The sequence below is a fragment of the Egretta garzetta genome, unplaced genomic scaffold (genome assembly GCF_000687185.1).
Source record: "Egretta garzetta isolate BGI_Z169 unplaced genomic scaffold, ASM68718v1 scaffold119, whole genome shotgun sequence".
Lineage (NCBI taxonomy): Eukaryota > Metazoa > Chordata > Aves > Pelecaniformes > Ardeidae > Egretta > Egretta garzetta.
Genome location: NW_009260794.1, coordinates 12,742 through 26,156, shown reverse-complemented (window position 1 = coordinate 26,156; position 13,415 = coordinate 12,742). Strand labels below are relative to the sequence as shown.

At 54.8% G+C, this 13,415-nt stretch overlaps 1 protein-coding gene across 1 annotated transcript; it reads right to left on the bottom strand.

Annotated features, from left to right (window-relative positions):
• Nucleotides 1-8,322: 8,322 nt before the first annotated feature.
• LOC104133338 (uncharacterized serine/threonine-protein kinase SBK3) lies at nt 8,323-11,005 on the bottom strand. Its single transcript, XM_009646729.1, has 3 exons — nt 10,834-11,005; nt 10,403-10,605; nt 8,323-9,009 (listed from the first exon to the last, which is right to left on the bottom strand). The coding sequence occupies exons 1-3, from the start codon at nt 11,003-11,005 to the stop codon at nt 8,323-8,325; spliced, it is 1,062 nt and encodes a 353-aa protein (XP_009645024.1).
• Between the last annotated feature and the right edge of the window lie 2,410 nt (nt 11,006-13,415).

The following is a 13,415-nucleotide window of genomic DNA, read 5'->3' as shown; positions in this document are numbered from 1 at the left end:
AATGGGGAAAACAGGGAGCACCCTGAGACACCACTGAGCCTAACAGATGATGGAAAAAAATGTGTTTACATGAATGTCCCTCTCTGAGTTACTTAAATGTGCTGCCAACTCCAGTTTTACAGCAGTTGGCTGGGTTCCCCTCACTAGCTCCTCGTGATAGCCCTGTGGGATCTGTATCAGGTTATGGGGGTTGAGGCTGGGTGTTTTAAGAACGTAATGATTTGAGAGCCCAATGGTGTTAGGGATGTGATCCCGGGGAGATAATCAAATCTATCAGCACTGCAACTCTCATCCCACCTACAATTCAGCATGGCCTCATCCTGTTTTAGCTGGAAATATTAAAATTACCAGAGGAGGTCGCTGCTGTGCAGCCGATGGATGGTGTCTTCGTAGGTGCTGCAGAACATGTGACGCAGGCTGTGGCCAAGGTTATCACACATCTGCAGCCTGCTGGGGTAGAAGTACTGGAGGAGAAGAAAGAGGGACCTGTTCAGGATGGAAGCTTTTGGGGCATCAGATGGAAAGGTGGGAGAAAAATGGCCCCCGCTGTGGTGCCACAGGAAAACCTATGCCCAAGTATTTAAAAAGCAGTTATGTACTGTGCTAGGGACTTGAGGATTTGGAGACACATATTCTGAGATTTAATGTCATAACCCAACCATTCTATAATTTATTAGAGAGAAACACAAGACACCATGGAGCTTTTAAATGGAACAAGGGTACAGTAACCATGGGTACAGCAACCATGGGCACCCTGCATGGCTCCTCTTGCTACATACACGCAGACTTGGATACTTGTTACATGCACTCACAAAATACAGGGTAAATGGCAGATGCTCTTGGAAATGGCACATGGACTGTACACACCAATCCTGATGCTGTATGGATTGGTGTCAGACCATGACTAGGAAACTGGGCAAATGCAGCAGGCAGACAGGGAATGGAGAGGAATGGAGAAGGAAATATTGGGAATGATGATTAATGTATGATATTGCTAACTTTGATGTTATTCCTATCGGATGTGTAGCAGCACACCAGAAAAGCACCACTCAGGTGGCAACATGGCCTTAGCAGGATAAGTGTGAGAGGACTTGACTGCTGAGTAGCTGGGTAGATAGTTGCAGGAACAGTTGGGATATGCTGGCTCGTGTGGCTAGTGAGAGTCAGCGGCAAGCAGACCATCTCATGAGCACCTGTGGGGTTTGCAATGGAACAAAGGCGGAAAAGGACCTGGGAGTGTTGGTCAACAGCTGGCTGAATATGAGCCAGCAGTGTGCCCAGGTGGCCAAGAGGTCCAACAGCACCCTGGCTTTTATCAGGAATAGTGTGGCCAGCAGGAGTAGTGAAGTCATCCTTCACCTGTCCCGGGCTCTGGTGAGGCCGGCCCTCAAATGCTGGGTTCAGGGTTGGGCCCCTCCCTCCCAGAAGGACATGGAGGGGCTGGAGCGTGTCCAGAGAACGGCAACAAAGCTGGAGAGGGATCTGGAGCCCAAGGCTGCTGGGGAGCGTCTAGGGGAGCTGGGGGTGTTCAGCCTGGAGCAGAGGAGGCTGAGGGCAGACCTTATCACTCCCTACAACTGCCTGACAGGAGAGGGGAGCTGGGGGGGGAGTCGGTTTCTGCTTCCAGGTAACGGGTGATGGGATGAGGGGAAACAGTCTGAAGTTGTGCCAAGGGATGTTTAGGTTGGACATTAGGAACAATTCCTTCCCCGAAAGGGCTGTCAAGCACTGGAAGGGTCTGCCCAGGGAAGAGGTCAAGTCCCCATCCCTGGGGGTATTTAAAAGCTGGGCAGACTAGGTGCTTAGGGACAGGGTTTAGTGTTGGGATGGCAAGATTAGGGTAAGAAATCTTTGCAGAATCCATATCCCTATAGGTATGTTTCGCTACGTCTAATGTGACCCAATAATCACATCCCCCCATGTCACATACTGCCCTTTTATGATCTCCACATTGTGGGTGCACAACTGCAGATTTGTCTGGATAAGCAAATTTGCACTCATTGTTGCCTTCGTCTTTCTCTTGGGAGACCTGCTTGGGCATGGTGGGAGCCACCTACAAATATGCACCAGGGCACATGAGTGCAGAGGAGTTTCTTCTCCATCCTGGGATCACAAGCTGATCACAGTCTTCCGAAGTAGAAGGTGCTCCTGCAGGAGAACAAGGTCTCTTCACATAATTATCTTCCCATCAACAGACAGAATCTCCCTTCTGGTCATTACATCACCAACTGTGAAGCAGTCCCAAATATTGTTTAAAAAAAAATGGACATGAGCTGGAAATGTGCGCTTGCAGCCCAGAAGGCCAAGCATCAAAAGTGTGACCAGCAGGTCAAGGAAGGTGATGGCTTCCCCTCTACTCCACTCTTGTGAGACCCCACCTGGAGTACTGTATTCGGTTCTGGGGGCTTCAGCAAAGGGAGACATGGACCAGTTGGAACAAGTCCAGAGGAGGCCACAGAAGTAGTCAGAGGGCTGGAGCACCTCTCCTGTGGAGAAAGGCTGAGAGAGTTGGGGTTGTTCAGACTGGAGAAGAGAAGGCTCCAGGGAGACCTTCTTGTGGCCCCTATAAAGGGGGCTTATAAGAAAGACAGAGAGAGACTTTTTACCAAGGCCTGTAGTGACAGGAAAAGGGGCAACGGTTTTAAACTGAAAGAGGGTATTTTAGACTGGACATGAGGAAGCAATGTTTTATGATGAGGGTGGTGAGACACTGGAACAGGTTGCCCAGAGCACTTGTGGATGCCCCATCACTGGAAGTGTTCAAGGTCAGGTTGGACGGGGCATTGAGCAACCTGATCTAGTGAAAAATATCCCTGCTCACTGCAAGGGAGTTGGACTGGATGATCTTCAAAGGTTCCTTCCAATCCATTCTATGATTCTATGAATTCAGTGATGGAAATTGGGGAGCAGAGTCAAAAGCAGAGTGAGAACAGTGATTCTCCCACTTAACTGTCTCCGGCACTTCCCTTGCGCCTTGGCCTCATCTTTTAGCTACCAAGAGGATCTGGACCCTGGAAGCAGTCAGGAGAGAAATGAGGACGAGTTAGGAGACTCACAAGATCCTGTGGCACAGTTCCCACAAGGACCTATGGGATGAAACATCAGACTAGCACAGAAGCATGGTGTTGCACTAATATTGTCCTCCAGGAGTCAAGGAAATCTTTTCCCTTGGTCACCTCTGCTGTTTCTTTGTTTGTCTTGGCAACTGTTGATCCCTTGGGAGAAATCTGTCGCAGGAGAAGGCAAGTGGTGGGAGGAGATCATGCAAGCATGGAAGAGGAAAACCCTTCACAGCACTGTCTATGGCAGCTCCAAAAGGAGCGTTGGGCAGGTCTGATCCCTCATGGTGTAAGCTCTCCGAAGCTTCACTGTGATTGCCTTGGAGACATGTTTCGTTGGAGATCTGGTATCACCATATCTCACCCAGCCATTAGTTCATGAATAGTTGCCTTCTGGGGAGCAGATTCCTGGATCTCTGTGCCAGCTTTGCATAACCAATTTTGTGACCACGGTGCATTCAACTCAAACGCATTATAACAGTGATGCTCATGAGGAATTGAGAAAAGGGGCTCAGACTTCCCAGCTGAAAGAGAGCAATGAGGTTTCAGCACAGCTTGGCAACCTTCGTACAGTTGTACTCCTTCGTACAGTCAGTCTCCTTCTCTGGAGATATTCAAAGCCCGCCTGGATGAAATCCTGTGTAACATGCTCTAGGAGAACCTGCTTTAGCAGGGGGGCTGGACTAGATGATCTCCCGAGGTGCCTTCCAACCCTTGCGATTCTGTGATTCTGTCCTTCACAGGACTTGTCTCAACCAGTTATGACACAGTCCAAGAGATATGCCAACACCCAGTCTCCCACAACCCAAGGCAGAGTTTGTTATTCACAGTGCTGATGGACTCCCCTGAATTTTTACTCCTTTCTGCCTACAACCAAGCTCATAAAGTGGAAGAGTTATACTCTAGGGAGTGGAGTAGTGGGGCAAAACGCACCTCAGCACTGTCCACTGCAGTGGTGGTGCTCAGAGCTCCTGGGATCCTGTTCAAAAATTAGTCCCTTGGGATTTGTAGAGAAGGTGGAGCGTGCTATCCCAGGCATCTCATCGCAGGCTGGACTCCAAGCACCCACCAGCAATGAAAAAAAAAAGGGAAAGGTGCAGAAATCAGCAGTTTCATGACCTTTCCGGTTACTTCAGTCTATACTTGTGGCTTCTTCTCTTGGTTGGAGAAAGAAGATGCCCCGGTTTTCAGGGGAAATTCGTCAGCTGTTTTTTCCTGTGCTCTCAGAAGTGAGAGCCTGGGGAAAAAAAACAAAAAAAAGGAAGACAGCAGTTTGAAGAAAGGGTAGAATATCCCATTTGTGGCTTACATTAACACTTGGGGTCAATAAAATACTCAATATGTGAAAGCCCACAGCTTCCAAAAGGAGACACCACTACTGAACGTGGGCTGTGCAGATCCTGGCTTGATCAGAGATGGGCTGTAGAAAGAAATTCAGTCACTGTAAGCAGAGGTGGACACATTGAGAGGGGATCAGAGGAACCTGATCTAATTAGCGGTGTCCCTGCTCACTGCAGGGGGATTGGACTAGATGACTTCTAGGGGTCCCTTCCAACCCAAAACATTCTATGATTCTATGATTTTCTTTTTTTCCAACGGAAAACCTGAATGAAGGTTTCTCAGAGCATGGGCATGGTCCTTTGACCCCAGCTGCTCCTGGTGTGCAGCAGGGTATGATGGAGCACTTCACCATATTCAGAGCCACGTTGCATGGACATTTTCTCTCCCTTTACTCTCCAAGAGAACACATGGTGAAGCAAAAGAGAGGGTGGGTCAGTCCCATCTCCCAGCTAGAAATCATCAAATGAGTGTGAAATAATTGGGATAAACGCCTGGGAGTGTCCCCGGCTCTTTGCCTTCTCCACTCTGAGGGTGAGGAGCCCAGAAACCCCAGCAAGTGTCTAGCACCTTTGCTGACTAGAGCTGGACTATTTCTTTACATTTATGGAGAAACCAGTCCTTTGCACATCTGTGTATTGCTGTGGACATCAGACATGTTTTCTCTGGTTTAAAAATAAAATAAATAAATAAATAAATAAATAGAAAAGAAAATAATAAAAATAAAAATAAAAATAAAAATAAAAATAAAAATAAAAATAAAAATAAAAATAAAAATAAACCTGCACATGAGTTGCTGTGGGGAGGTCCCAGCAGGGTCTGGCCCCGCATTGAGCATGGAGCAGCAATGGGACATTTAGAAGGCTGCCCCCACCCCCCTCCCACACTCCAGGGAGATTTCCCAAAAAAAACCTGCACCCACCTTACAGCATGGAGAGCCGAGCAAAGCACATGCGCTGGGTGAAGTTGTCATGAGGAGGGACAGAGGTCCAAGCTGTGCACCCACAAGAGATCTTGGAGGGCGCACAGCCCTTCCCAAGGAAAGACAGCCAGGAGAAGCAGGAATCAGAATCATAGAATGTTCTGTGTTGGAAGGGACCTTTAGAGATCATCTAGTCTGACCCCCCTGCAATGAGCAGGGACGTTTTTAACCAGATCAGGTTCCTCAGAGGCCCCATCCAGCCTGGCCTTGAACATTTCCAGGGATGGGGCCTCCGCCACCTCCCTGGGCAACCCATTCCAGTGTTTCACCACCCTCATTGTAAAGAATTTCTTCCTTATATCTAGTCTAAATCTACCCTGGTTTAGTTTAAAACCATTACCCCTTGTCCTGTCACAGCTGGCCCTGCTAAAAAGATGTCCCCACCTCTCCTATAGGCTCCCTTTAAGCCTGTTCTTCAGCAGAGCCTATGAGTTAAGCCTCCGATGTGCTCTAATGTCTTGTATCCAAATTAGCTCCTGTCTGGGAAGGAGGAGAGTAGAGGTTGCACGATGATGCTTCAGGTTGGTTTGGGGGCCACCTCTCAACAGCGGTCTTGGGGTTTGCTTTTGGTGCATCTGCTGGATACACCAACACGAGGCTTTTGCTTGGCTACGTGCCCATACACATTATTTCTGGATATCTCAGGAAAGCGTTCTGCCAGCCACTGGCTCCAGGGTTTTTGCAACGCATCCCTGCACAGCCCCCCTCACCACGATGCCAGGGAGTGGAGATGGGAGGGTTCACCTCTTAATGAATAGCCAAATCCTGAAGATCTTGAGGCCTTGAGGGATTTCTCCTTCCCAATACCCTAGAGATGAGATTGGTGGACCCAGACCAGGAGGTTTCTCCCATCCTGGCCCATAGATGCAGCCAATGTTTTTTCCATTGCAGGTCCAGCTGTGTTGCTTCACAGCTGGTAACAGAGGGCTGTTGCAAGGTTGCAGTCCCCCATAAGGTCCCTGAGACCCTCCTTAAATCATCCAGGGGGCTACACTGTCCCTCGCATGATGCTCCCTTTGCCGTTCAGCCAGCAGCATCTCTGGACCACCCTGCCTCGCTTTACTGGCCCAGCTCTCCCCAGCCACTGGGAAGCTTGAGTGAGGGCTACAGCCATATGTTTGTGTGGACAGCATGATGATCCATGCTACAAACATGTTCACGAGCTGCTTGGTGCCAGCGTCACCCAACGCATTTTCCATGGAGCATTATTTCCTTTGGAGGAAGCTCCACGGCAGCTGGGGAGGATTTTCTCTCCTAGAAATCCGTGTGGCTCGGGAGAAATTCGGCAACAGGCTGCAGGACCCCACTGTGAGACAATGCCTCTTGGACAGGGGAATTTTCCACCCCCAGCTACAGAGAGCACCGCCCTCCAGCCCAGCATTGCCACCCCCAGGTCGAGCATCCCCAGGCTGCAATTCAGAGGGGGCAGCAACGAGGGGAAAAGCCTCCACGTTGCCAATGCCAGGCATTTGGCATGCCTCCCAGCTGCCCATGAGCCTTCTCCTCTCCGGAGACTTCCCACCACCGTGGAGGGGTGAGGAGGGCCTGGACACCCTTTGGTCAGCACTTGCCTGCCCCAAGGAGGAGGAAAAGCAGGATTTAGGGGCTCAAGAAGTGGGTTCATGGGAAGACACAGTTAAAAAAAAAAAAAGACAAAACAACAGAGAATTTTATTAAGCTTCAACATCCCAGCTAATTTTCCCCCTCCCCTTCCACTTCACACTAGGGTTGGTGGTGCAGGAGGTGGATTCTCTACGGATGGCAGAGCACGGCATCCCCCAGTCTGTTGGGGGTCCCCAGGGAGGGGTGGGCACGGGATCCCCAAGCAGAACATGGAGGGCCACCCCCCATATCCCAAAACAGAGGTGCAGACTGCTCAAGGGGGTGCAGGAGAGCCCCAGGGCGGTGATCCCCAGCAGGCAGGCACGGCCCTGCCCGCATACAATGTGGCACCAAGGTTAGGTGCCAAAGCTTGCAGGGATGCCACTGCTCTCCTCCTGGCTGCCAGCAGCCCTGGTGGGAAAGCCAGCAGGGACCAGATGGCTGGTTGAGCCCAGGCAGGTGTTTGCTCAGCCTCCAAACCGTGAGCTCACCCCACAAACTCTCTTCCAGAGTCTGGTCTCTCCCATGCTGGAGATGGAGAATATTTGCAGTCATTGAAGCCGATTTTCATGCTTGTCCCCTCCTACACACCCAGAGCCATCCCAATTTGCTCTTTACCCTTTTGCACTTATCAGCTGACCCACATCCAGGCCTTAATGGTGTAAATCACCCTGCCCATTGCATTACTCAGGCAAAGCCAGAGCCCAGATTTATCTGGTTTTAACTCAAGATCCACCCGGCAGCTCCTCCCATCCCCATCACACCCCAGTTCAGCTGCATGCCTTAAGGGCTTACACTTGTTTTCCTAGCTCCTTAACCCCAGGAAGCTGTTAAGCATCTCTCCCTAATTACAGCAGTTAACCCTCAGGAGGCTGTTTAGCATTTTCCCTAATTAACAGCAGCCTGTGATGAGCTCCTCATCCCTAAGGTGCAGGAAGGTCAAGGTCAGATACATTTCTGCGTTCCTCTGGTGAGCAGTTTCACCCTCTGTTTCTGCCAAGGCCTTAACAAATTTAATTTCTAATTAATTACTCTCCTCCTGTTTCTCTCCATCATCCCGCACGCTGCTGCTGCCCTGAGTTTCCCTTGTGCATATCAGAGCTGTGCAATGGTTGCTGGGGTGGACTGTTGTCACCACCACTGAGTGACATTGATTTGCAAAGTGCCAAGGCATCCAGCTGCAGGGCTGGGGTCTCCAGGTGCTGCCCAAGGCATCGCTTCTCCTTCCCGTGCTTGCAAGCCTGTTTCTAGCCCCACAAGCCTCAGGCATCGGACAGGGAGCCCAGACCCCCAAGGAGCGCCTGTTGCAATATCAGCCCTGGGATGAAGGGGAGGTGCTGGCTACCAGCATGAGGCCAGGGCATTAGCAGGGGACATGGGAACCCTGTCTCCCCCACCAGCATTATCCCGCCCCTCAGTGCCCTCCAGGTTCTCCCCCAAGCCACTGGCAAGGTGGGACTGGGAGCTGCTTGATGCTGGCTCCCTGGCACTGGGGGCTGTCACCCAAGGTAGGGACAGGTATTTCTGCACCTCGATGGCCGGGCTCCGGCGGTCAGGGTCCAGCCTCAGCAAGCGCCGGAGCATCTCCAGCGCCCCAGAGCCAAAGCCTTGCCAGGATGCAGGAACCCCCCGCCCCGCCGTGCCACCCTGCCAGGCACTGAAGTCCTCGAACTGGGGGTCAGAGCTGGTGGCCACGGTCCAGGGGAAGCAGCCAGTGCAGAGGCAGAAGAGCAGGACGGCGAAGGCCCAGACGTCCAGGCTGGAGTCCAGCTCCATCGTATCAGAGCCCTGGAGGAGGCAGAGCTCCGGTGGGGAGTAGGGCAAGGTGCCAGACATGGCACCCACTACTGAGCCCTGCACGCGGGTGAGCCCGAAGTCTCCTAGCTTCACTCGCCGGCACTCGCGGTCGAAGAGCAGCACATTGTCCAGCTTGACATCCCGGTGCACCAGGGCCCGGCTGTGCATGAAGTCCAGCGCCTCGGCCAGCTGGGACGCGCAGCGCTTCACCAGCTCCTCTGCCAGGCCCTCCTGCAGGTAGGGTGGCACCATCACCCACCACACAGCCCCCTCCCCAAAGGGGCTGCCACAGCACCCAGACTCCTGTCTGGCACTGCTGACCGGTGCTTTGCCCCACAGCAGCCTGTAGCCACCATCCTGCACTGAAAAGAGTCTCCCCATGCACAGCACGAGCATGCACCCCACTGCAAAGGGTCTTCTCCCGTGCACGGTGTCACTGCACCCACTGCAAAGTCTCCCCTCATACGCGGTTTCACTGCACCCACTGAAAAAGGTCTCTCCCCACACACAGTGTGGGCAGGCAACCCACTGCAAAGGGTCTGCCTGCACGGCACGAGTGGGTGCTCCCTGCAAAGGATCTCCCCACGCACGCAGTGTCACTGCACCTCACTGCAAAGGCCTCCTCCCATGCACAGAGTCACCGCACCTGATGCAAAAGGTCTCCCCACAAAAAGCATTTCTGCGCACCCCACTGCAAAGGGTGTCCCCATGCACAGAGTCACTGCACCCACTGCAAAGGGTCTCTGTCCATGCACAGAGTCACTGCACACACTGCAAAGGGTGTCCCCATGCAGAGTCACTGCACCCGCTGCAAAGGATTTCTCACCATGCACAGAATCACTGCACCCACTGCAAAGGGTCTCTGTCCATGCACAGGGTCACTGCACACACTGCAAAGGGTCTCTGTCCATGCACAGGGTCACTGCACACACTGCAAAGGGTGTCCCCATGCAGAGTCACTGCACCCACTGCAAAGGGGCTCTTGCCATGCACAGCACCCGCTGCAAAGGATTTCTCACCATGCACAGAATCACTGCACCCACTGCAAAGGGTCTCTGTCCATGCACAGGGTCACTGCACACACTGCAAAGGGTCTCTGTCCATGCACAGGGTCACTGCACACACTGCAAAGGGTGTCCCCATGCAGAGTCACTGCACCCGCTGCAAAGGGTCTCTTGCCATGCACAGGGTCACTGCACACACTGCAAAGGGTGTCCCCATGCAGAGTCACTGCACTCGCTGCAAAGGGTCTCTCGCCATGCACAGAGTCCCGCCACCCACTGCAAAGGGTGTCCCCATGCAGAGTCACTGCACCCGCTGCAAAGGATTTCTCACCATGCACAGAATCACTGCACACACTGCAAAGGGTTTCTCACCATGCACAGGGTCACTGCACCCACTGCAAAGGGTCTCTCGCCATGCAGAGTGGTAGTGGACACTCCCTGCAAAGGGCTTCCCCGCACGCAGCATCACTGCCCCCACTGCAAAGGGTGTCCCCACAAAAAGCATGACCATGCACCCCACTGCAAAGGGTCTCCCCGCACACAGCATCACTGCAAAGCTGTCCCAGCACCTTATCCTCCATCCTCCCACCCCTCCTGGCCCCTGCCCCTCTCCCACGCACCCCCGGGTTGAGGAGGGCACACAGGTCCCCAGCGGGAGCGAGTTCCTGCCCGAAGGCGAAGTGCGTGGCGCTCTCAAAGGCAATGGGCAGGGCACGCAGGCAGGCGGCATGGCTGGAGAGGCACAGGGCGATGCAATACTCCCGCAGGAACGCCCGCCGCTCCGTCTGCTCCTTCAGCATCAGCTTGAGGACCACCGGTGAGCCTGGGAAACAGGAGAGGGGGAGCCAAATGGGGATCAGCACCAGCTGGGACAATGAGAGGGACAGAGACAGGGTCTGTGCATGGGGTGGTTTGGGCAGAGCTGGGGGTTGGCTCAGGTGGGTCGGGTGCAGCAGGAGAGCTGTGCACATCTGTGAACATCTGGGGAGCAGGTTCCCCCAGCCAGCAGCAGGGGCGGCCTTCCCAGCCCCCAGCCCCCAGCGCCCCTCACCACCATCCCGGGGCTCCGTCAGCACCACGCGGCCATAGGTCCCGCTGCCCAGCTCCTCCAGCACAGCATAGTGCTCCTCCAGCTCCCACTGCGGCACCTCCCGGCCCGTGTGCACCATCAGCCGCTCCAGGAACTCCTCGTTGTCCTCCCCGTCCTCATCTGACTCCTCCATGGGCCCTGGGGAGATCCAAGCCCTCCACACTGCTGCAAAGCCCCACTGTCTCCAGCCCCTTGCATGGGGCGACGGTGACAGCACCAGTCTCATGGCCCAAGGGTACCCGGCCAGGACAGCCCAGTGCAGCCCAGTCTAGCACAGTCCAGTCCATCCCAGCCATGCCTGGTGAAGCTCTGAGGCATTCCAGTCTAGCCCAGTTCAGTCAAGTCCAACCCACCCAAGCCCAATCTAGTCCATCCCTGCCCAGCCTAGTGAAACCAGCACAAGCCTGGTCCAATCTTCTCCAGCCCAGTCCAGTCCCATGCAGCCCAGCTCAACCCATTCTAGCCCAGGCCAGTCCAGCCCAACCCAACCCAGCACAGTCAAGCCCAGTACAGCCCAGTCCCACCCCAGGGGCTCTCACCATGGTGACCCTGGCCAGGATGAAGCCCTGTCCCTCTCCCCCAAGCACTGTGCAGACATGGGGGTCCCGGCTTGTGGGATGGTGCAGCCCCACACCAAGAGGTGATGGGGACCTCAAAACACCCCTGTCCAGTGGGGCCAAACAAGCCCAAAGGGAGCTGGGGAAGACTGGGACATTCCATGCATTGAGCCGCCATGTCCCCATGCAGGAGGGAGGGTCAGCCCCACATCACACCCCAGAGGAGTGGCAGTGAGCCCTGTAACCTCCCAGAGAAGGGACAGGAAGCTCCACATCGCACCCCACATCACCCCACAGCAGCAGTCAGGGCTCCCTCTCTCCACCCTACAACCCTCCCAGTGCAAGCGGTCAGGGCTGGCTCTCTCCTACCCCACATCCCCCACTGCAAGGGGTACCGGCTGGCTTTGCCCCTCCCCACATCCTCCCCACTGCAGGGAGTCAGGGATGCTCCTCCATCCCCAGCCCTGAAGCAGAACCCCAGACCTTTCTCCCATCCCACCACCTGGAGCTGGCACAGCCATGGCGAGGTGACCGCCACCACCGGCACCTCCAGGTGTGCAGGGCTGGGACAACCAGCCTGTCCCCACACACGCGCACACACACACAACTGCTGTGGGGCTGAGCCAAGAGGGACATGCAAGCAAGCCAGAAGCAGAAGGCAGGGTCGAGTGTCCCTCAGGGTTGCGCAGGGACAGAAGAGCAGCCCAGGAGCGGTGCATACCTCACCTGCGTCCCCCTCTGTGTGTCCCAGCAGGGTCAGGTGCTCCTGGGGCACGGCTGGGTGCCCCCGGCCCCACAGCCACCCCCGGCACTGGGAGCTGTGACTCAGACTTTCCTGCCCGCTCCCATGCCGCCAGCCCGCGCTAATCTCTGCCGCTCGCGCGCAGGGAACATGTGTCAGCCCCAACGCGTGCCGAGGGCCAAAGATAGGCAGGAGGCAGGGCAGGCAGGGCATTGCATGGGGGGACAGATGGACAGGATGGAGCTGGGGATGGGGGGCAGACAGACAGACAGGATGGAGCTGGGGATAGGGAACAGACAGACAGACAGGATGGAGCTGGATATGGGGGACAGACAGACTGGAGCTGGGAACAGGGGGACAGATGGGTGATTTCATGGAGGGACAGACAGACAGGACAGAGCTGGGGATGGGGGCTGAGCCGTTCTGAGCCCAGTGGGCTCGGTGCACCCGATGCAGGTGGGGAAGCAGGGTGCAGGCCTCTTGGCTGTCCCTGTGCTGCTTGTCCACCCAGAGAAGGGGTTTGTCCCCAGCATCACATGCTGTACGCCTGTCCCTACAAGCTGTCCTCCACACTGCCTGTCCATCTGTCTGTCTGTCCATCCATCCATCCATCCCACACAGCGCTTGGTCCATCTGTCCCCACACGCCTTCTTACCTTCGCTGTCCCTGCTTGTGCTGCCTGACCATCCCCCCATCCCCTGCATCATTCTGTCTGCCCATGTCCATAGTCCTCTATGACAGCTGCCCCATGCCACTTCTCTTTGTGTCCCCCCGCCCGAAAAGCTGTCCATCTGTCCTTCCTCACAGTGCTGCCTCGCCATCAGAATGCTCTACTCTGCTTCACCAAGCCATGCTCCTTGACGTCTGTCTGTCCCCTCATGCCCAACCCCATCCTGTCTGTCTGTCCCCACCATGCAATGCCCTGTCTGTCCCCTCATGCCCAACCCCATCCTGTCTGTCTGTCCCCACCATGCAATGCCCTGTCTGTCCCCTCATGCCCAACCCCATCCTGTCTGTCCCCCATGCAATGCCACCACAATGTCATCCCACAACACAACCCTAACCATGCCATGACACAGCCCAGCCATGCCACAACACAGCCTGGTCATGCCAGGACACAGCTCGGTCATGCCAGGACACAGCTCAGCAATGCCAAGACACAGCCTGGTCATGCCACGACACAGTCCAGCCATGCCACAAAATGGCCCAGCCATGCCACGACACAGCCTGGCAATGGCACAACA

What these genes read in the sequence shown, in the direction of transcription:
- LOC104133338 (XM_009646729.1), bottom strand. Translation starts at nt 11,005, where the DNA reads ATGGAGGAGTCAGATGAGGACGGGGAGGACAACGAGGAGTTCCTGGAG. An exon ending in GACGGAGCCCCGGGATGGTG is followed by an intron (nt 10,606 to 10,833) that starts GTGAGGGGCGCT and finishes CCTGTTTCCCAG; the next exon opens with GCTCACCGGTGGTCCTCAAG. An exon ending in GTGCCCTCCTCAACCCGGGG is followed by an intron (nt 9,010 to 10,402) that starts GTGCGTGGGAGA and finishes CCCTACCTGCAG; the next exon opens with GAGGGCCTGGCAGAGGAGCT.